Source organism: Anas platyrhynchos, chromosome 2 (genome assembly GCF_047663525.1).
Source record: "Anas platyrhynchos isolate ZD024472 breed Pekin duck chromosome 2, IASCAAS_PekinDuck_T2T, whole genome shotgun sequence".
Classification (NCBI taxonomy): Eukaryota; Metazoa; Chordata; class Aves; order Anseriformes; family Anatidae; genus Anas; species Anas platyrhynchos.
Genome location: NC_092588.1, coordinates 149,440,785 through 149,464,565, shown reverse-complemented (window position 1 = coordinate 149,464,565; position 23,781 = coordinate 149,440,785). Strand labels below are relative to the sequence as shown.

Below are 23,781 nucleotides of genomic sequence, written 5' to 3'. Positions count from 1 at the left end.
TTTTTTGTTTGTGGTTGTTGTTGTTGTTGTCCCCCTAACAGGCCTCTTACAAATTATTGCTCAAAACTCAAGGCACATAGGTCACTTCAGAGATCTGCGTTTTTGCTGTTTCTGTTTATGGGTCTGGAGGAATGACTACCAAAACCATTTTGAACACTTTGTGAGAGATCACTTATGCGCCTATACTGATGATAGTATTTGAGTTTTCTTCTTATCTTCAGCAGAAATTGGTGAATCTCAGAATTCACCAGAAATTCAGAATTCAACAGAAAAGAGGGGGGGGGGGGGAGAGGGGGAGAGGGGGGAAAGCTACAAAGCCTAGATCCTGGTAAGTCTCTTTCTTCATACAAAACATTTATTTATTTATTTAATTATTTTTAAGTAAAGGAATGATCATTTTTAAACACGGTGTAGGGTTGACATGTTTTCCCCATGAGAGTACATATTTCTCATATTTTTTTTTGTTGTAATTCTGTGGTATGTAAGTTCATACACAGATGGAGAAAAAAGCGATATTGCATCATAGGATTAGAGGAACATCCAAGACAAATAATAACGCATTATTATGAAGTATTAAAAGCTGTTATTATGTATTCCTGTTTTTCAGATAGTGCAGGTGAAGAACAAGCCACAAAATGCAAAAGCATGTACTACCTACAATCTCACTAAAATTCTCAGGGCTACCAAAGGCCTAGCTTACAACACCTTTTTCTTTCCAAGAGAAAGTAGGGCATCCTTTTATGCTATATAGTGATAGAACAGATGCATGTCTTTTTTTTTTTTTTTTTTTTTGCATGTGTTCACATGACTCTAATACCCGTTTTTAGAAAAACAGTAGAACTACTGACATATTCATATTTTTCTTTTTTTTTTTTTCCTCACTAGATTGGTGATAAACTATCATTTATTTTGATAAATGATGGAAAAACAAAGACATGCACAAATTTTAGCTCTGTTGTTCCACAGGTGTTCCTCCAACTTGCGTTCTCATGCAGCAGTTAAGCTTGTTTGATCACTGGCTTTAAGCTTTGAAAAATTCTGCACAGTCCCTCTAGTGGTGCCTTCCCACATCTGTGATTTTTCTTGTCATAGAGCTACTTGACTAGTATACTCTGATAGGGGGAATAAAAAGCTACTGGCAGCCAAAACTGTTATTTTGTTTGTTTGTTTTGGTATCTAACACATATGCACACTCTAAAGAAGTAGCTGGTACATCCAGAATTTGAAAACAAAAAAAAAAAAAAAAAAGGTATTTTGTTCTGTCCAGTCTTTGGTATTGCTATCGCATTTACTAGTTTTATTAATATGTGCTTGCTGTATTTTTACTAATAATAAGTTGAATTAGAGTACTTGTAGGTAGTTTTTGTCCTTCAGCTTCTGTATGGAGGACATCACATGTGCAGAATATGCTTTACTCAGCAGATGCATAGTTCCATGCACTTGTAACACTTCACCACCTTGGCTAAAAAGCTCTTGGAATTAATCCAGGATGATTTGTACACGCATTTCTGCTTTTTCAGGGAAGAAGATATAAAAAATGCTTATGGATTATTATTGCTCTGCCAGACAGCTAAATTATTCATATGAATGTTTATAAATAGTTTAGTATTCATAGACGCTTAGTGCAATATAGCTCTTAAAAGCCATAATGTCTTTTCTTTTTAAATATCATCGTTTTTATCCTAATTGCTTAATTTGCTTTAGTGATACCTGATAAAGGAAAATACTTCATATTCCAGACAGAGAGATAACTTTACAGCCTTTTTAATTTATGTTATGAAGCAAGGAAACATGGATAGGAGAAATCTGCATACAAGGATGTACCGCATTGTATATACTTGCCAAGTGACTATTTAAGGTCAAGAACTCAGGGTTAAATTTTATCTCTGAAGTCTAATGACAACTCCTGTTGAACTTCACGATTGTTTCTCACATGCCAAAATGCCTTTTCTTTTTCCCCTCGGTAAGCAGCTTTCTACAAATGTTAATAGCAAATACTTCAGTAAACTCACTACCCCCCTTTCATGTAGTTACAACTTTATTTTGTCCCACTAAAAAGAAAACAAACAAACAAACTTCAAGCGCCCAGGGGAGTTTTTAGTCAGCCCGTTAAATCGCGCAGCACGTTGACAGGGTACAAATATTGGCCGTGCAAGCAGCGCCCGCCTTCCCCGCAGGCCGTCCCTTACTCCTTGCTGCAGAAAACAACTCCAAAGCTATTTATACGATTATTATCATTTTACATTTGCAGCTCTTTACACGTGCCGCTGCGGTGCCACCGTTTCTCCTCACTCCGAGGCTGAGGGGCGAACCGCCCGCCATTTTACACCGCCCTCCCTTTCCTTTCCCTTTACGCCGTGCGGCCGTAGCACCGCCCGCTCCGGGGCGGGCTCCCCGCTCCCTCCCCGCCCAGCCCACCGCCTCCGGTCGCTAGGCGAGCCCGGACGCCCTCCCGCTGCCGTTTCGTGCCCTCCCGGTGGCGGTGGGACGCGGCTCCCCCCCGCCATGGAGGGCGATAAGGTGAGCGGCCGGCCAGCGGGGCTGCGGGAGCGGCGTGAGGGGACCGCGGTGGGGCCGTCCCGCCTCGCCCCCGTGCCCCTCAGGAGGGCCCGCAGCCTGAGGGGAGGAGGAGGCGGGGGCGGCAGCCGGGATCCTCCGCTGCTGGTCGAGGCCGTTCCTCGTCCGGCTCGGCCCTGGGGGTGAAGGGGTGCAGCCAGCTGGCGGCCTCAGCTCTTCTGCTGCTGCCCTGGGGCTCAAGTCTCCCGGTTTTGTCACCGCAACGATGAAACTGTCACCTACGTGGCATGAGGAAGCCCTTATTCCGTGCATGCCCTGAGGAATAAGGGTTATTCCATTAGAGGAATAACTCTTCTCGTTGGGGTGGCTGCATCAGGCACAGACCTCCCTGCTGAAGGGATCTGGTTGTTGATGAAAACTCCCAAAGCTGTTCCTGATTCAGATCGTAGACGAAAAACCTCAGGTAGCCGCTACTTCTGTAACTGCTGAGGTTTGGTGCTTTAGGGACTCACATAACTTTTGCATGGTGCTGTTGTGTTGTGAAAAGTTCATAGAGCTCCAAAATAAAAGGAAAGAAAAAAAACAAACAAACAAAAAACAACTGCTACATCGTGTTGGTGTGCAATTATGTTACATCTTCCCTTGGAACAGCAATGGTATCGTATCACTTTTTTTGGAAAAATCATGAACATTTTTACAAAAAAAAAAAGTAAACAAATATATAAATCATGGTATAATTTTTAGAAAAGATAATTTAGAAAATCACTTTTATTATTACTACTATTTTCAGTCTGGTTAGTGAATTGTGATGGAATGCTAAACTTTGATCTAATGTTGTTTCAGGTGTTTTAAGACCCCCAAAGATCCAGAGGCATTTGTACAGCCGCACTGTTTGAGAAAGCCTCCTTCTGTTGTTTCTATTCTGTCAAATCAAGGCTCTCACTCATGGTGTTTACCAATTTGAGAGCTCTCAGATAGGTAACTCAAATTGGAAATGAGAGAGAGAAATATTTACATGTGAAGAATAAAGCACTTTTCTCTGGCTTTAAGACTGCAGAAATACATCATACTGCTTTTGTTTCTTTTTCTTTAGAATCATAGTTAAAGAGAATCATACATTCTTAACAATGATAAGAATAACATTTTAAACAGAATGTAAGATTAAGTTCTGAAAAACTCCGGTCTTTCTAGGTTATGAGTGAAGAGCCCCCTCTTGGTGTCTTAAAGAGGTTCTCTGAGGTAGTGAGGATGCTTAGTTTGCTGACTTCATAAGGCTTGATCTTTAGTTTAGGGGACAGATGTTTAAAAGTCAAATTGTTTCATAGAACTTCTTGAGTTCACTAAATTGTGGCACTTAATATCTGCTAATGAGCTCCCTGTGTTCTCAGGTGCATGAATTGAGTTAAACCTCAGTGTGGCTTAAATAACTAATCTTATTTTGGATTTAAATGAGTGTATGGGGACTTTTAAGTTAGTAGCCAGGTGAGCAATTTAGATAAATCCTTTTAAAGTTTGTCCTAAACATTTATTTCTGTATGTACAGCAATTCCTCTGACACTTTTGTACTTACTGACGGAGGGACAGTGCTCTCAAAGGTATTACATTTCTTCAAACTTTAAAAAGGGTCCCTCTCTATTTGTTAGTCTTCTGCAAAAGCAAAGAATGAAGTGGGAAATCATCATATATAAAAAGCATCATATTCTGGTGGTGGTAGTGAGATGAAAATTGTTGACCTCAGAAAAGTGGCAGATGTACCTTTTTGGGCACTGGAAAATCAAGTCTAAATGTTGGCTACATTTTTTTTGTTTTGTTTTAAAATAAATCTCAAACTGCCTTATCTAATATCTACTGACTATGCTCTTTTTAGGCTGTTAGCATCATTAATGTTCTTACTTTGTTTTCTGATATGTACCTAAAAAAATAACAATCATGCATTATATGTTTGGGATTTTATATAGGATACCGTACTACTTACCATATATAGCTTGATCTTTTCCTTTGAAAAAATATTCTTTGTTAAATGATTTTTCACTGCAAATTGATTACTGCCTTCTGCTGTCTTTTCTGTTCTAGAGAAGAACCAAAGAAGATACTTGGAAATCAGAAGAACTTAAGAAACATCTTAGGGTAATTTTATTTTATTTTTATTATTTTTGATGCTAAGTTACCTTACAGAAATCACAGAATCATTAAGGCTGGAAAAGACCTCCAAGATCATCTGGTCCAACCATCACCCTACTACCAATGTCACCCACTAAACCATGTCCCTAAGCACCATGCCCAACCTTTCCTTGATCACCCCCAGGGACTGTGATGCCACCACCTCCCTGGCCAACCCATTTTAATGCCTATCTACTCTTTCTGAGAAGAAATGTCTCCTAATTTCCAACCTAAATCTCCCTTGGCGCAACTGTCATTTATTGACAGTCTAAACAGAGAAGATTAGCAAACATGAAGACTTGTTCCACTAGACACTATGCCTTGTCCATCCTCTTTAATATCTTTATTGATGATTTGGATGAGGGAATTGAGTGTATCCTAAGTAAGTTTGCAGATGACACCAAGTTGGGGATAAGTGTCGATCTGCTGGAGGGTAGAGAGGCCCTGCAGAGGGACCTGGACGGGTTGTGTCAGTGGGCAGAGGCCAATGGAATGAGGTTTAACATGGCTAAGTGCTGGGTCCTGCACTTTGGCCACAACAACACCACACAGTGCTACAGGCTTGGGGCAGAGTGGTTGGAAAGCTGTGCAGAGGGAAAGGATCTGGGGGTGCTGACTGATGCTCGCGTGAACATGAGCTGGCAGGGTGCCCAGGTGGCCAAGAATGGCATCCTGGCTTGTGTCAGATATAGTGTGGCCAGCAGGACCAGGGAGGTGATTGTCCCCCTATACTGTGCTTTGGTGAGACCGCATCTCGAGTGCTGTGTTCAGCTTTGGGCCCCTCTATACAAGAAGGACATCAAGGCCCTTGAGCATGTCCAGAGAAGGGCCACGAAGCTGGTGAAGGGCCTGGAGCACAAGTCCTGTGAAGAACGGCTGAGGGAACTGGGGGTGTTTAGGTTGGGGAAGAGGAGACTCAGGGGAGACCTCATTGCTCTCCACAACTACCTGAAAGGAAGTTGTGGGAGCTGGGGGTCGGCCTCTTCTCGCAGATAACTGTTGATAGGACCAGAGGGAATGGCCTCAAGTTGTGCCAGGGAAGGTTCAGGTTGGAAATGAGGAGACATTTCTTCTCAGAAAGAGTGGCCAAATAAAACAGTGGCATCTGACTTGCCCACTGCCCAAATCTAAGCTGTACTTACTCAGTTTCCTACATGCATATTATATATTGTAATTGCTGTTATTATCTGTTATGTTTGTCACATGCTTTTAAACTGGTTAATTACTTTCTCCAAAGGCATCTGGCCAAATATGCATTCAGTCACCAGTTAGTAACACCATTCATATTCATTTTGTGCTGCATTTTTTAAGAGGTGTTTTCCAACATATATATTTCTTTCTGTGTCGTGTGCAGATCCCCGTTAATTCTTTGATAAAAGATACTCGTTCATCTTGTCCACCTAGCTTTCTGCCAATTACATTTCAAAGCTCCCCATTGCTTCAATGCCAGTGCTACAGTATAAGTACTTTGTACTTTTTAGATACTCAGTAACATTTCTTCTACTTCCAAATAGGGTAGAGCAAACAAATTTGAGACAATGTTTTGGTTCCAACTGAAGTAATGTGGTTGGGCTTTCATTTCTGTGAAACAGATGGATAAAGTTTAATTCAGTGTACTCGTTGACTGCAATCAAAGAAAGTTCTGTTTGTTCTGCACTAAATAAATAGCTGAAATCGTGGATGTAGTGAAACTAGTGGGAGTTTTGGTACTTGATTCAAGAAGGTTCAAATATAATCTGTTATAATGATAAAAATAAAAATAAAGATAGGAATAGTAGCATCATCATGGGATCTAGGCCAAAAATTTTCTTTCACAACTTTTATATGCTGTTTTTTTCCTTCTCTTCAAGTAAAAGTAAATCTTCTATTCTAAAGACAGTTATGGGATGCCCAGTTATCTATCATTGCTCTTTATTTCTGTTACGTATTTTACAAGATGGCATAGTTTATGTCTACATGAGCTAACAGCTTTAAGATAGTAATTTTTTGACCTAACTCTAAGCGGGATGCACAGTTCTACACTATTTGTTTTACCAAATTCTTTCCACAGACATTGAAAATGCAGCTTATGAATCTCACTTACTAGTTCTCTTTACAATGAATTACAGACATGGTGTTAGCAATTTTATGTACAAAGTAAGCCTAGAGATATATCAGCATTTTAATACAGCTAAGGAAATTAAATTTAGTTAGCAACCCAGAAATTGATTTTTTTTCACGTGTATATGTTATATCTAAATAGATTGCTAAATTAATATATTATTATTATTATTATTTGTACTCCAGGCATCGCAACTGGAGGGTCAAAATGAAGACAAAAAGCACAGAGAAAAGCAACTGCAGAAAGAGAAGGCTGTTGATGACACAGGCACTCATAAAGATGAACGCAAAGACAGAGGGAAGAGCAAGGAAAGAACAAGAGAGAGAGAGAGATTTAAATCTGTTGAAAGAGACAAAGATAAAATGAGAGAGAGAGAAAGGGGAAAAGAACATCACAGAGAACGTGACAGAGAGAGACACCGAGATAAGCTTCGAGAGCCAAGTTTGGATAAGGAAAGATACAGTGTACCGAAAGATAAAGACAGGGAGAGTGATAGAGAACGTGATAAAAAGCATAAAAGACATGAGATAAAGCAAACAGACCTGCAAAATAATCTGAAACCATCTGAAGGAAGAGAGAAAGAACATTATAGAAAAAGAGAAAAAAGCAGACATCGTTTGGGTATGTTGCTTTGTGTTGCTCTTTTACTTTGAAATATTTGATATTTAGGTAGAAGTACTGTGCAGCTGTACAGAGAGGATGAACACAGGCAGGTTGGAGTAACTACTGAAATATAAATCCTTACAGAATCCTGTCATAACTTAGTTTTATTTTGGTGCTTTTTTGAATGTTGATGCTGGTTTCCTTTCCTCTGAAGAGATAGTGAATTTCACTGCTATTGTTGGTCAGTTGACTTGAAAAGAATAAGTACCTTCCTGCCCAGGCGTTGTCTACTGAGTGATCAGTTTGAATCCCAAAGTTGCAGGGTTATTGCTGAAGTTAGTAGCATGTGTCATTTCTCTTACCATTACAAAAGACAATTTAAAGCAGATGGGTTCACCAGGAAGGAAACAGGAATAGCCAGTTTTGGAGAGAGAATTTCAAATGAACAATCTGTTATTATAGAAAGCTATTATGTTTTAGAAATCAATATCCCTGAAATGCTCTTTTCTAGTCTGGAGCTAATTACGTACAGAGTTTGAATATAATAAAGTCTGCTCATTAATTTTTATATATATTTTTCAGAAGAGGAGAAAATAAGAGATGAAGAGCGAGAAAGAAGACATGCAGAAAAGAAGGTAAAGAAAGAGAAAGGAATTAAGTGTTTTGTAATGAAATGAGATAAAATTGCAAAATAATGAAGAAATCAGACCCCAGTCTAGAAATTCAAGATTGCCATGTATAGTAAGGTTCTCACAAGTGTACAAAATACATAACAAAATATATCTGAACCATTCTGATTTAAGGAAATATTTACTCCCTTTTTTTTTTTTTTAAAAAAAAAAAAAGTAAAATGAAATTTGGATAGCAAACAGCTTTATTTTTGTATAGCTTCATCAAATTTTTCCTTCTGCTATATATATTACAAGGATATTGGTAAGTATGCATCCCATTTTATGATAGATCACCTAGTAAATAAAGAATTAAATTAGTGTGTAAAGATTATGTAATCCAAAGACTTTTCTGTAGCCAACTGAGCAGTGTTTCTGAAGAACTATTCAGAATCTCAAGTGATGTGATAAGTTGTTAGTTGCTTCGCTATTATATTTGATAAAAAATTTGGCTGGAAGATCCACGCTGTCAGAAAGAGATTTGGTATTTAACAAATCTGTCTATTTTTGACCATTAAAATGATGGATTTGTAAAATAAAACAGTCTTGTAGAACTTTCTAACTCTTTAATGTTATTTTTCTCATTGCAGGATAACAATACCAAAAAGGGCATTGACAAATTTTTAGCAATTGAAGTTGAAGAAGGTGAACGGGGACACAAGTTGCAGAAAGATCAAGAGCTGGATAAAGAAGAAAAGAGGAGATACAGGGAAAAACAAGAACATTATTTTAGGTCAGGAAAAGAGAGGCTTTCAAAAGAGAGAAGTCATAAACCTTATGACAAGGAAGAGGAAGAAAAGCACAAGTCAAAAGGATCTAAAGAAGGATCTTCCCATGGAGACAGACGACATCCAACAGAAGCTAATAAAAGAGTAAAAAGTGGAGAAAATGAAAGAAAGAAGCATGATCTTAGGGTTAGTTTTTTAACGCTAAAATACATTAACTTATCACTCTAATTGTTGATATATTGTTATTAATGAAAATACTGGGATCATATGTCAACATTTTCTGAAATTTGAGGCTAAGGTTGTAGGTGAACATACTACATATGCATTTAAGTGTCCTAAACCAGAGCTGATTCCACCTGTGAAATCTAAATGGGAAACTTATGTATGTTAGAAGTTTATTTTTTCATAAAATTCTTGATTGCTATGACTTTGAAAATTTTCATTAACACTGTGAAGTAGAGATTAGGCTAAAGGTCCATTAAAATGTAGTGACTGCCTGAAAAAAATAAGGATTTTTTTAAAGGCTATTTTGATGTTTCTTATAAAGGGAACACGTACGTCTAACTCACAATTAGGCACATGAGTGTAGAGCCCTTTATATTTGTTTGTTGTCTTGACTTCTGAAGCCATTAAATATATTTTATATATAAATACAGAGCATTACAATGTATCATAGAGATTTAATCAGAAACTTGGAAATGTTACTGTTTTCTGTAAGTTCTCATTGTACTAGAATGAGAGAGGAAATTTGGCCTGTGGCAAAACTGGACCAATAACTGGGCTAACAATTCATGTGTGGACAAGCAGTTTACAGGGGGCCCAGAGCATTCTTTAGCCATTGTTACTAATACAGTGACATGAAGATATCCTATAAAAATTGTGAATGTGTGACTTCTTTTACAGAACAGTGACTACAAAAAAGAGGAGGAGAATCAACAAAAAGAAAAAACGAGCCATCAGTATGTAAGGTAAAGAGATTTAAAATAAATGTGTATTATATGGCAATCTACTAAGATACAGTCACAACTGAAACATTAAGCATGAACTCATAATATCTCATAATAACCTCATAATGTCTAGGGCTTTTCCTCCAAGAGGATTTATTTAAAAATGTGTATATTTTTATTCCTTTTTTTTTTTTTTTTCTACACCAGGGTAGTACTAGATATTTTGCAGTTCTTGCAAACTACAGGTATGTTAATATAGGCACTTAGTTTGGGAGATAGAAATGCAATGCTCTACCATGTGAAATTCATTATGCAGTCATGTGGACAAATGTATGGTTCATGACAAGCTGTGTAGGACCCTCTTCAACTGTTTACTTCAATTTGAATATCTCTGCTTAGCTGCTCCACTGGATGATATCTAGTTGTTATAAAAGGGGAAGGTTGAGGTTGTCCTGATTAGGAAGAGTAAATTTTAGGGTAATGTTTCCATTTTTTTAATTAGCAAATGGAAAATCTCTTTTAGAAGTTTTCTATACATTCTAGTTCTCTTTGCATTCTTTAATGTTTCGGCCTTGTGAAATTCCTATACAGCTTTCTGAAGTATAACTCTCTGTGTATTTCATCAGTCACAATTCTTGTTCCTGAATCCTAGTTTAGCTTCCTAGCTCAATAGAAGACAGCCATGCTGGTGTCTGGGGACACTGACAGAGACAGTGAAGTCTCTACTGCTGTTGGCTAAGTATAATTACAGTTTCTTAAAAATGGGACAAATCACTTCAGTGTTAGTCAGTTTACATTGTGGAAGTGTATTCCTGTAAAAAGAAAACCGAAATAAACCCTCTACGTTGGGATGCTTCCGAGCAGCAGCACTCAGCTGTGTCAAGCAGCATAGACTACAGAAGGTTGTATTTTGCAGCTGTTGCTGATGGGGTGCTGTGGGGTAGACACTGGCCGTGCATAGCTGGTAAAAAGGAGTTAGCTATTTCTGAATGGCATTATAGCATATAGGAATGTCCCTAACTCCCAGTTCAGTGTCCAGCAAATTTTTATGGTTGCTTTTTCATGTTCAATCATCTGTCCAAACACCAGTATATATGACTTCTCACTCACTTCTTAAGAACTCAGAACGCTCCCTTCTTGAAGTCTGATACTCAGCTTCTGAAATAATCAAACAAATTGCTACAGAGCAGAGGTGGTTGCTGATTTACTCCTCCTCTCTGGCCCTGATTGCATTGTCCTCATAAATAAAACCCCTCAATGAAACACCAGGTTTGAATGTCAGTCTGATTTACAACTTTAGAGCATATTACACCAGTCTGATCTTGATCTACAGTTGGCTGCAGATATTAATAAAACTCAATGATGTGTAGGTTTCAAATTTTTTTCTCTTTATTTTTTCTTTTGTATTGATGCAATTATAGGCGTTACACTTGAACAAGTTTTTTTTTTTTGATTCTTGGCTGATTAATCACTTGTTTTTTTCATTATCATTTTATACCATAAACAGATCTATAAAAATTATTTGTAGAAATATATATTTTTTGAAATTTTCATTTTTTTTAATTTTCAGGAAAAAACAACATTTTTTTCTTAAAGAAAGCAAACAAAATAGCCCCAGTGCTTTCTTCTGAGTTAACAAATGAAATTTACATTATCTTTTTCAATAGGACTGCAAAAGATAAAGGAAAAATCAGTGAAAAAGAGAGAAGGGACACAAGGCAAGAGGTAAAACTATTTGGTTTTGGATCTTAGAATGTTGTGATTTTCTTGCAATTAATGACAGTTACAATAAGTATTTCAATACGATGATATTCTAAGATAAAATAATGTTTATGTGTATTGATTGAGCTTCAGATATCTATTAGGCTCTCTTTATGGATACAGCATTAGAAAACAAATTTATTCTGTATAAATTTGCCAAGCATTAAAGGTAGCTATCTACTCAACTTTATTTCAGTATCAGTACACATGAAAAGTAATTCTCAGTAGGTGGGAAGAGTTTAGACACATAAGTAATATAAAAGATGTACACATACCTATATTATATCATTTATTTTTATAAACAGCTGACATAGGCAAATAAAATGTAGTGCAAGCCAAATAAAATGCAGTTACAATGTAGTTTGTATCTGTTACTTAAAACAGTTGCCAAAAGAGAGAGGAAAGTATTTTTATAAATGGAAAGTTATTAAAAATTGTTACTTACCTAGGTTTTCAGCAAGTGTAGAAGGCAAGATTTGTGTTAATTTGGACTAGTCTGTGCAGACACAACCTAACTTTATTATAAAAAAATGAATAAAAAATATGTATTTTGAACTGTTTGTAACCATCCTCAAAAAGCCCAAATTCTCTTGGAATGTTGTAGGATTGTGGTCCTGATCTTAGAAAATGCATTAGTACCTACTGAAGACATGCTTTTCTGTATTCTTGTGCTGTGGGCAGTTATCTTTCATATATCCTTCAGCCATTTATCTTTCAAAAACAAACTAACTTCTATTAGCTTTCATGCCATCAATATGTCTATTTCAAGGCTGATCTAAGACCTCTGTTATTCTTTCCTTCTAATTTCCAATATGTTTCTAGTATTATTACTTTAGGGCTAGCATTAGTTCAAATACTTTTTTAGGGTTTTCTTCCCCTATGAGTTTGTAGGAAGCAAGTTTGTTCTTTCTCTGACTTAATTTTGCTGACCTTTACAAGCCAAATTCTTCATTCCTTTCATCATTGTGGCAGCTCTTTATTTCAGTTTGCATTGATTCTTCTTGAATATGGGTGGCCAGACTTGAACTCTGACTTTTCATCGGCGCTTCACGTAATACTGTACGTGACATAAATACTTACATGTTCCTAAAAGAAGCCTTCTGATGTATTCTTTGACTTAATTTGAATGGCTTGGCTCTTATCCCTGTGGTGACTAATACATTCAAACTGTTCTCTTCCTCTGTTGCTTCCAACAGCTGAGGTCCAGATTCAGCTCACCTTTAGGCATGAGTTGTCTGCTGAGAACCTAAATTTCCCTAAATTGCCTCTGTAATTTGTGGGGAAAAATAAGGAGTTTGGATTTCTTTTCTGTTAACTTCTGTTTCTTCATTGCCAATGGGAGGCAAACCAGGAGGATGAGATGCTTACTTGGGAGCTAACTCAAAAGGAATAATTGTCAAATTCTATGGGTTTGCCCTTTTTTTTTTTTTTTTTTTTTTTTTTAAACTATTTGTTACTCCAAATGCCAGAGTCATTTAGGTAGTCCAGCTTGTCTTCCTCATCTTGCTTTGTGTTGACAGTATATTCTCCACAGGCCTTTTAAAGTAGGAACCTAGCTGTGGTAGGGTGATTCTTCTGATTTCCTATGGGAACTTAAGAGGTTCTTAGGAGGACAGTAGTATTTTGACATCTACTGACAGTTGGAGGTTTCTGCTATTTAAAAACTACATGTGCAAAAGATGCAGTGTTATAAACATATGCGTTAATAAACATGAAAGCTCTGTATACAAAGATTCAGAGATGTTAGTGTAACAAAGAATATAAATATATTTATATGCATATTACTACGTTTATTTTCACTAAATGGAGTAAGAAAAAAAACATTTCCATATAAGCTAGTTACTGCTGGGTACCTGCAACCTCACAGACAAAAGTAATTGGGGAAATCTTGCCCAATTTCGGCCAGTTTTGCCCAGATGGTCAACCTGACAAATATAATCTATTCTTGATCCCAAGACTGATCTGGGAAATGACTCAAAGTGGCAACCAGAATGACTGAAGTACTGTAGTGCTAGGAGTCTGATATCAGACTCTGAAAAACAAGATATCTGTGTTAGCTGCTTACACTTGCATAATGTCTCTGTTGCTTAGGAGAGGAAGGCACTACATTCTGTGAGAAGTAGATGGCTATTATCATGTTGTAGTTGCAGTTGATAGAATAGGATTGCAGGTGTTGAGCTAGTCAAATTGCTGAAATAACCACAATGAATTTCATGAGTTTCTGATTTCTGGTCCTGGCAGGGAGTGGAAAGATAATGGATTTCTAGACTGAAGCCTATTATCTGAGACAGAAAGCTCTTGAACAGTCACAAAAGGATCAAATGTGTGCCTAACTTGGTGTTTGACAACTAGCTGCTATCCTTGGATTATAAATGAAGAAGGAAATAATAGGTGCTTCTGGATAATTTTCATAAAACCTCACATTTATTTTTGTTTTGAAGTCTGTTGAAATCCCTTGCATGTAGATAATTTAATTTATTACTTGGAGGAGACTATTGAAGGAAAAGGCTGAGTAAGGATTTGATATTGTTTAAGCTCTTTATTTATTGTGTATTGTTTAAGCTCTTTATTTTTTGATCATGTTAGGGTAATTACCTGATGTTATTTTAATCAATAAGTTAGTGAAAGACAGTTTCTTTGAAGTTATTTCAGGGATGCCATAAATCTTATTGCAAGAAAATAGTAGTAGATAATTCAATGTTAACAAATTTATTTATGTATAAAACTTATTTTCTCATTGCATCCATGTATCTGTTTTCCTGGTTCCAACATCTGCACTCTTTTATTATCTGATAGAGTCCCTTGGTATTATTTAGGTGTAGAGATAGATATTTTGGTGTAATCCCCTCAAAAATTCAACAGTCTTATTTTGCTGTTACACTATCATGAAAGCTGCTGTATACTATGGAATTTATAGGCAACAAATCAGTTTTTGTGTCTTTTCTGATAAAATTACAGGTGGGAAAAGCAGTTGTTCCTCCCAGTGTAGAGCTGAGTTCTCCGTTGTCATCTTAAATTATTATTTTACATCAGTAATAATCACTAATAAACCCTTTTTGTATTTCTAAACTGAATTTGTTGCATATTTTTGTGAAAATGTAGAAATATATTTCAGAAATAGATCAATTATGTCTATCTTTATGCTAAGATTTAGCAGATTAAAAAACTAATTCTTGATAAGATTATATAACAGTTTCATTTATTACTTTAGGAAATTAAAGATACACACATCTATAAATCAGACACAGGATTTGATAACTTCTCAGAAAATTATGAAGATGATTTTGAAGTAAGTAAAAACATACAATTGTCCTTTTTGAAATAATTCTTAGGTATCAAAATAATGGTTAATTTTATTAATAGAAATGAAAAGTACAGGTTGTTGCATGGTTTTTAGTTTTATTTTCTGGATAACGGTGACCTTAACGTGTCTGACTAAATAATATGTAAATACACTGTTATGTTGAAACTCTCTGCTATATACTTAGATTTCACTGAAGGTTGGGAACTTTCTCTTTTGTTGAAGTCTTCATAAAATTCTTTTTCTATCTTGCTGGATTTAAATTATTTAAATAGTTTACTGTGAAAAATGCTGAATATTTTAAATAATGGCATCAAATTATCAATTTAATTAGAGAGAAAAAGCCTCATTACTTTTCATTGAAAAAAAACTTTGGAAAAGGTATTGATGCATGGCAATCCCTTCACTAATTTGTTTAATTGGATTCCCAGTTTTAGCTCTCTTTTGTTTACTTTAAAGTTGAGATAGAAGAGTTTGCAGAGTGAGCTTTCATTGCTAGCTGAACCAATGACATTGTCATCTTTGTTCAGCCAAAGTAGAATTCATCTCCACTTTGGTTATGTGTGATGTCTGCCATTGAGACATTAATTACATTCCCTTTGCATTCAGTGGAGAGAAGAAAGCACTTTTAGGCTTCTTCTTTTCATTTGTCAGATGCTTACTTCAGCATGAGACGGATTGTCTTAGCTGTGCTCCAAAGAATTATTAAAGCATGTGTCTAAGCATGCACTTGCAAGCAGGTAGAATGGAAGTTATGTAAATTTGAGAGTGCCGTTGAAGGGCAACTTGAATTTAAACTAGCATATAACTTTATATATCTCTGAATCATTTATTCTGCTGAACACCATTATGTTCTTTCTTTAAAGAACACATAACTTACCTGAACATATAGTTCCTACTTTAGGATACTAAAAAAAAAAATATCTATTTTGGGCAGTGAAGGGCAACGTTGGGGGATTTTCTTTTCTCAGTTAAAATTGCCACACAATCAACACATTATTGTTTTTATATCAAATGGTTATTTTCAAGTGCCTTTCAGTCAGAGGGTTTGTAGACATCCGTATGATACTTTTGTTTTACTGTTAGTGCATTTCATAATTTGTTAAAAAGATTCTGAAAAATACAATATCTGCAATCCATGTTTATTAGTACTATTACTTCTAAAGGATTATGAAGATGATTTTGATGATGATGATGAAGACAAAAGTGGTGAAGAAGGAGACACAAAAGAAAAACTAGAAGAGATTCCTTTTTCCAAAACATCAGAAATTGAAGAAATTCAAAGAGCAATTAATGCAGAAAATGATAGAATTTCTATTTCGCTGCCAAAGAAAATCAAAAATGAAAAAGAGGAACCAATCACGGGTATGTGACTAGGCACCAGTCTTTTTTTTTTTTTAATCAAATGTATGAATAACATATAAAACTTATGAGTAAACATGCCCCTTCTTCTGGAAGTCTGCTCAAACGCAGAAATCTGGTCCTTTGGATGAGTCACTTGGGTTTGTGGGTAAGTGCTGTAGCTTTTCACATTGCTAAAGAATGATTCAGAGGCATTACTAATCGTTTAAAATGTGAAGTATAAAAATTTACAGACTAACATTTCATATGTCTTACTTTGGTTAAAGGGAGAATGAGAGAGTTTGGATTTTGAAAACTGGAGGAGTGCTAGGCAGTTTGGGTCTTCTGGTGACGTTAATTGGCCTTCTTTTAAGCTGGGTTGAAGCCACTGCTCTGGTTGTGAAAGTGAGAAAAATACATCTACTACTTAAATGTGTAGTTTTATGTTACTTTTAAGATGCAGGGTTTTTCTCTGAAAAGTGACTGTGAAATTGCAGTTTTACATTCAGTTGATCTGATACCACTGAGTGCCCATTCTGTTTATTAAATGAATTGCATCTCTGGTTCCCCTTTGCACTCTCTACTCATGTGAATGGCAGTACAAATTGTGCAAAAAGAATCTTAGGTTTGTACTCCAGTTATCATATAGTAAAGCAGAACTAACACAGTGATGGAAGAATATAGCGTGGAGTTTCTCTAAGTCTTTACAACATTAATACATATTCAGTTAAGTTGTCATTGCAAGTCAGAACCACTCTATTGCAATATGGATTTTTTCTTGCAGATTTCTCTATTCTTATTATTTTTCTAATAAACATGTGGAATCAGTAACAGAGTTGAAACTCTAGATCTAATAAACAGTATAGAATTCTAATAAATAATATATTAGAATATATAGAGAGAATATATATTCTGAGCTATAGCACTTACTGCTGTACTGCAAATTACACAACAATTTTTTTTTGACAAAGTTTTGATTTGTTTTAGTGCAAATGTTTATTGATCATTCTAATAATAATTTTGGAAGGTTAAGAGCACTTTAAAAATGCTACCTAATAAAAGCAATCTTCCTCAAAGGTAGTGAAACATCATCAGTCCTGGATGGAAGTTAGATATTAAGGTCAATTGGCTACAATCTAGCCAGGACAGCAAGTAAAATCAAGACAACATCAGATGCTGCTTTTAAAACAACAGTTTCCAATGTTTTGCTTATTCATTCAAGGGCATCAGTTATATTTCTGTTGATGAGGTTCTCTGGTAGCTGTAGAGATGACTTGAGGTGTCGTATGTACCTGGTGTAGTGTGTGTGAATTTAATACAATTTTTAAATTGGTCGTAGGGCATTTTACTGTATACAGGGTAACAAGCGACCTGCTAATGACAGAAGAAAGGAAGAGTCACTTTCTGCATCAAAGTCTTCTAAAAATGAAAATTACAGTTGTCAATCATCTTGATTGACTGCTAAAGGACCAAAATAAGGGAAAAAGACTGTCTCATCACTACAGTTAAAAAGCTTACTGTACTGATAGTGTGCTAGAGGTTGTGTAATGTGCAAAGTAAATTTTTTGGTAGCTTTGTGGTAATAAATCTGTTGCTTTTTGTACTTGCTTCTTTACATTTTAGTGCAGTGTAAAGTGTGAATTATAACACTAACAACATTTTATAATATCACAGAAGGGCAATATCCTCCTGCCAGAAACTCGTTTTGTGGAATATTCATGGATTTTGAAAAGGCAAATCAGCAACAAAGTAGCAGAAGTGTGGCTAGTAAGCAGAAGTAAGTGTGTTTTAAATAATCCATATAAAATGTCACCTCAATATGTGATTTGTCATTTTTTCATATTTGAAATATATGAAGTTTCCAAACTTGTGGGTTTTAGAGTCAAAATATAATTTTATAACCTAAAAGTAATTAGTTAAGTAGGCTTTCTATATGTCATTTTACAATGGAGATTTATCTGCATATTAGTTTGTGTAGCATTTCATTACAGAATGAGTTGCTAGCATTGTTGTTTCTCTGTATGTTTCATCAGTCACTTAATTAGATACCGATTTGCAGTACTAAAGAGCCTTTTAGCTGTTCTTGGGACTCTGCAGAACTACAATTTCTTGAAATATTCAAGATACTATATGGTATATACTGTTGCCAAAATAGCATATTCCCTTTTAGGGATAACACCAGTTGGTGTAAAAACATGTTATTACTGATTTAAAATTGATCTAGATTTCAGACTTCTAAGACATATCTGTTTTAAAGAAACAAATTGATGCCTGTTTCTTCTGGAACTTTCCAGGAGTTCCTGATTTATATGGAGCTTCATATGTCTCTCTGATTTTCAGTTAAATCAAATGGATGCATAAAACCAAGAACATTCAGTTTTATTGTTAATACTAGATTTCATTGCTTTGTGGCTGTTCATCAGTGGCTGATCTTCACATAAGGGAAATGTTATTGTCTAGGCTAACTCATCTTGCTTAAATTTATATGCCTAGATTTTATGCGAGTTCATTGCCTAGGCTTTCTCTTTACATAGTGGATAAAGATTAGGAAATTTAGGAAGACCTCTCTGTGAAGAATTGCCTTCTGAAATGTTTGTCACTCCCTCTCCTGATTGTGGAGGAAATATGGGCAAGCAGTTCAGATAAATAACTTCAGACTACTGAAGTTCAATAGAGTGAATCCACCAACCATAGTCTGATTCAAATGCCTTTCACACGAATGTATAGAGCACCACTGTATAGAACCTATCTTAGATAACTATGTATATAACTTTCTCTACATGCTAACAACATAGCTTGTGAAGGGTTTGTGGAGTTTAATACTGTGCTAATACATTGCTACCAATTAATAGACTGAAAAGATCCCATAAATGAGCTGTGGCACTCTGTACTTGTAAGTATAATTATAAGGCTTATTCCTTTAATGTACGAATTTGTCTGAATGTGTCATTAAGATTTGTAACTAGGAAGCAACATGCATGAGTCTGAATTATATCTCAGCAATCTGTTCCCACAATAGTTGTGAAAAAGTAGTATATGAAGTGTATGAATGGTGTGAAGACATAAAAATAATAACATGGATAAGACAATGCAATATATATAGTTTAGTACCAAAAAGGAGATGGGAAAATTTCCTGTATGTATACAGAGAAATCCAGCCTAAACCACTGGAGGAGCAATTCCAGTTCACGTTGCTCTAGTCTATTCCCTTTTTAAGGACTTGTCTTACTGAGAAGAAATTGCAATTAAAATATGCATCTGAAAGACTGTTTAGATATGTATTTTGTACAGACCCATAATTGTGTTTGGATTGTATTTGTACTAAGTGTATTAGAAAAATCTGAAAGTGGAAGAGAGAGACAGAAGTCAAGAAAAATTTCCGCATTGGCTAGATGTCTGTATTATGGCAAGAGCACAGGATTAACTTGTAAACAGACATCTATAATTCAACTCTTGAAATATTATCTTCAACAGTTTTATGACATTAAAATTGATAATTTATTGTGGAAATTGTGACAGAGCTTGATTGTTTTTTCATTATCCACACATCCATACAAGTGGAACAATAGTATTTCAGATAGATCAATGGATTTTTAAATAGGCGGTACTGTACAATATCAAGTTGTTTTTCCTGTGGAATAAAACATACTTGGTCTTAACTATCTTTGTGTTTCTTTCTTATAATGCTTTCTACAGAAAACGGATCGCAGAACTTCTCCCACTAATTGATCTGGACTTCTCAGTTACTTTTTCATTATTGGATTTGCCTCCTGTAAATGAGTATGACATGTATATTAGAAATTATGGTAAAATGAACACTAAACAAGTGAGTAACATACATAGTAATATTTAAATCCCATAAGTGCTTTTTATTGTTTTGGAAAACAGTTTTCTTTGCAAAACAAAGCTACTAAACTAATAGGATAGCTTATTAATAAATAGTTATGTTTCATGTGAAATCATTTCAATAAAGCAATAATATCAAAGTTTTTTGGGCTAGATACACCATTTCCTTTCTGTATTAGAAAAGGAATTTCTTGTTTGCCTTCCCGATTTTATAAAGAAGTTTCTGTATGTTTGTGGCTCACTGTCCCTGGTACTCTAGGTTTTGTCTTTACATGTAATGGGAGAAGTTGTGTATTTTTTCAGTAGGGCTAGTACTCTTGTGCAAAATGTGGTTAAATATGCATTCACAGAATGGATACACTGTGTCAGCATGCTTAGGTCTGAATTTACAAATAGAAGAGGTTGAGCACATCAATTTTAAAATAAGTATTTAAATTCTGTTCAGTTATGTGCTGTCATTCTTCACTGTGTTACCCATATCACTTTGTCTTTACCCATATTGTTATGTCTTTATACTTTAGGCATATGTTCAGTGTAATGAGGACAATCTTGAGAGAGATGTTCAGACTGAGGAAGTTGAGACATTGGAGAAGTGGACACAGCATCCAGGAGAAGGTGCCCTTGTATCTGGAGGTAAAGAATGTTTTAATCTTAGTCAATTATGGATGTATGCACATAAGCTTTCTCTTTTGAATCCTCCTAATGTCAGAATTTGTATCATGGCAGGCTGTGTTGTATCAGCTTGCAGTTTGGCACTCTGAATCCCCTGGTGGAAGAGGGTGGGGAATAAGTGGCAGAAATAGTTTCCTCCTCCTGGATTTCTGTTTCTGTTGGCAGTGGGTATGATTCCCCATCAGAACATGTTATTCAGTACTGTAATTGCTGAAGAGGGGTTGATTCCTTCACTCTCCTCTTGTTTAAAAATTACATTTTTCTCATGGTTTTCTTAATCGATTCCATTTTGAATCAAGCTTCAAGTTTGTTTTTTGTTGTGTTTTTTCTTAGGTCCCATAAAAAGCCAGGAGATGTCAGCCAATGCAGTTCTGACACCTAAAATTGATTCACAAAGATTAGCAAATTTCCTTCGGTCTGCTGGCCAGGTACACTTATGTACTTCATATCTTTTGTGAGTTGTGTGCAAGTGTACTATACCATGTGATAGATCACTCACAGTAGTTGTTCTGACTAATTTAAATAAATTACCTAAATAATACTCATTATCAGTGAGATTTATATCTCTTCAAAGGCATGGAACCAGAGCTATGCAACTTTTATGTCTGTGTTAAGCTGTATTTGCAAAAGTATAAAATTAATAAAAAAAGTTGATAAAGGTTTATTAAATTCATCCACATACTTTTGAAAGCTAGAAGTAGCAAAGCTGAAAGATAAGACGACCCTTTTACTTCTGTAAATGTAATTATGTTTGAAAGGTGATTGCTGTTTTGCTAGAGGAAGATCAAGTTGCAACACAGCCCAGGTGGAAACTAAGATCTCGACAAACCAGTCTGTCTATTAGTGATAGCTGTTTCCAGTTAAATACTAACCAGCCATTCCTCCATGGTAAGGGAACTTTATTATACACCTTTTAGTATATAGTGTGAACTCTTCCTTACACTAACTACCATGCTCTTCGTCATAACTGAACTGCAAACAGCACATATCAGGGTATATGACATAAAGCTCACTTCTGTTTTAATTGTTCTAATCTTGCTGTAACTTGGTGCAGAATGGTTTCAAATGGGTTACATCAGAGCATCCTAGCTGCTGTGGAATCAGAAGTATAGCCAGTGATTAGCATGATATCAGGGTGTCCTGCATATATTTTCTTGCCCTGGTTGCTGAAGATCCATCCCACAAAGTATCACCTAGGTTTCTCAGGCTGAAAATATGGCCAAAGTTACAAATAAAGCAAGGCGATCGAATGGGGCTTTGAATATCGCCTGATATATCTGAACCGCAGCTGTATCTTTCCCATATAAAAAGTGGCAGTTCAGATGAAAAGAGAAACGAAAAATAACACATCTGTAATTGTGTGAGGAAGATCTATTATAATACGAAAACATACATATCCTAACATGAACACATGAGATGAACCAGAAGCCTGGCCTGTGCTGTTTCCTATTGGAGACTTAGCTTAATTTTCTGTGTATATAGTGACATCAGGTCAGACTTCTTTATTGGCTTGCTTATGCCCAGAATAATCAGACTATTCACTTCCTGAATCTATTCCTTTTTACTTTCTACTTTACTTCTAATTTTGTTGGATTCATTCTGCAGTCCCTCCTCTTTTCTTGTATAGCTTCAAAAGCAATCTACTGTTAACAGAAATATTCTTCATAATTATGTATTAGGTTCTTTGGTTGTTGCTATAGCAGCTAATTATGGTTTTTCATCTGCAATGAATTTACTTTTTTATTTGTTCCTTTGTTTTCTTGATTTTTTTTCAATGGTTTAGACCGGAAAATATCCTGCCTGTATGTGTCTCAGGTTCAGAGGCAGGCACTACTTTCTGTTCATGGATTACCTGAAAAAGCAGATGTTGCTTTACTGAAAAGAAAGAGCATCATATGTGTTTGGAATGTCTGGCAGCCATCCAGCCCTCAGAAAGTTTTAATATGTGACTCAGAGGTATGTCTTAAAAACATTGTGTAGTCACCCATTATTGAGTAAATTACTTTATTATTTGTGTGTGTATGCATGTATATACACATACATATATATTTGTCTTGCTGCAAGATATGGCATCTTCTATAAACACATTTAAGCCTAGTGCGCAGAGTACTAACCTCATTCAATTTTATGCTCTAACACTAGAATTTAGAGAAAGTTTTATTTTTGTTGTTGTTTTAATGTTGACTCCATTTCACGGATCAGATGTTGTCAGGACTTCTTGCTACTCTTTTGAGTAAATCGTCCTTCTACAGCAAACACCTGAAATCTGTTGTTTTTTTTCCTGGTTTGGCATGCCTAGGAAGAACATATTTCAAGCTTATCAAAAATTAGTCTTTTTCATAATATCAATCATGTGTATTTTTCCTACTCAACAGGTGTCATGTTGCTGCTTTAGCCCCAGTAGAACAACATTAGTTTTTGCTGGAACAATAGATGGTTCATTGTTGGTGTGGGATCTTCGAGAAGACTCAAGAATTCACCCTCATATGACATTTGGTGAAACTGACTGGACATTTAGAGTTCCGACTTTTTCCACTGGTTAGTATCATTCTGAGACTGAATGCATTCTGATTAGTCACTTTGTGGGCAGTGAAACGATTCCACTACAAATTCTACTAACACTGATTCTCAGTCGTCTAGTTTAGGCAGTTCAGATATGATATTTAGACTAGTAAAAGATACTAATCAATAATAGCTGTAAAGAAATGTTAGCCAGTTAAAATATGCATCGAGCAATGAGAATTGGGAGATGAACCAGATATAGAACCCAATGGGTGTTGTAATGTTAAAATGCAATACTCATCTACTACCTCATCCGAAACCACTAGATATACCAATTTTCATCATTATTTGCCTTAATATAGTCTGTTTCTTTTTTTAGTCTACATTTAAACCTACATATTAATTTTGATTTAAAAAAATCTAAGTAATTTAAGACTGTAAAGCACATAGTTTTTTCAAACACCATTTAAAGGTCACAATCTGTGCAAATTGTCACCTTAACGTTGATGTTTCTTCATGTGAGATATGTAAAGCATATACATGCATAACTTCTGTTAAAATCAGTGCAATGCTACTCCATAGGATCTAGAAAGCTATTCATCTCACCCTAATGTAGATATCTGTGTATGGTTAA

General features: G+C 35.7%; 1 protein-coding gene across 2 annotated transcripts in view; it reads left to right on the top strand.

Moving 5' to 3' along the window:
• Window positions 1–2,211: 2,211 nt before the first annotated feature.
• The window catches only part of DYNC2I1 (dynein 2 intermediate chain 1), a 30,560-nt gene continuing 8,990 nt past the window's right edge, over window positions 2,212–23,781 (top strand). Inside the window, exons 1-16 of one of the 2 annotated variants that reach the window (XM_027450450.3) lie at window positions 2,212–2,520; window positions 4,591–4,644; window positions 6,964–7,399; window positions 7,964–8,016; window positions 8,640–8,963; window positions 9,681–9,745; window positions 11,392–11,449; window positions 14,697–14,774; window positions 15,953–16,151; window positions 17,802–17,904; window positions 19,824–19,953; window positions 20,495–20,606; window positions 20,979–21,073; window positions 21,404–21,533; window positions 22,429–22,601; window positions 23,021–23,183. In XM_027450450.3, the coding sequence (XP_027306251.1) occupies window positions 2,506–2,520; window positions 4,591–4,644; window positions 6,964–7,399; window positions 7,964–8,016; window positions 8,640–8,963; window positions 9,681–9,745; window positions 11,392–11,449; window positions 14,697–14,774; window positions 15,953–16,151; window positions 17,802–17,904; window positions 19,824–19,953; window positions 20,495–20,606; window positions 20,979–21,073; window positions 21,404–21,533; window positions 22,429–22,601; window positions 23,021–23,183 (2,188 nt within the window). In that variant the 5' untranslated portion in view covers window positions 2,212–2,505. Of the gene's footprint in view, window positions 2,521–4,031; window positions 4,113–4,590; window positions 4,645–6,963; window positions 7,400–7,963; window positions 8,017–8,639; window positions 8,964–9,680; window positions 9,746–11,391; window positions 11,450–14,696; window positions 14,775–15,952; window positions 16,152–17,801; window positions 17,905–19,823; window positions 19,954–20,494; window positions 20,607–20,978; window positions 21,074–21,403; window positions 21,534–22,428; window positions 22,602–23,020; window positions 23,184–23,781 lie in introns of those variants that run through there. The other variant, XM_021266586.4, reaches the window with a different exon arrangement.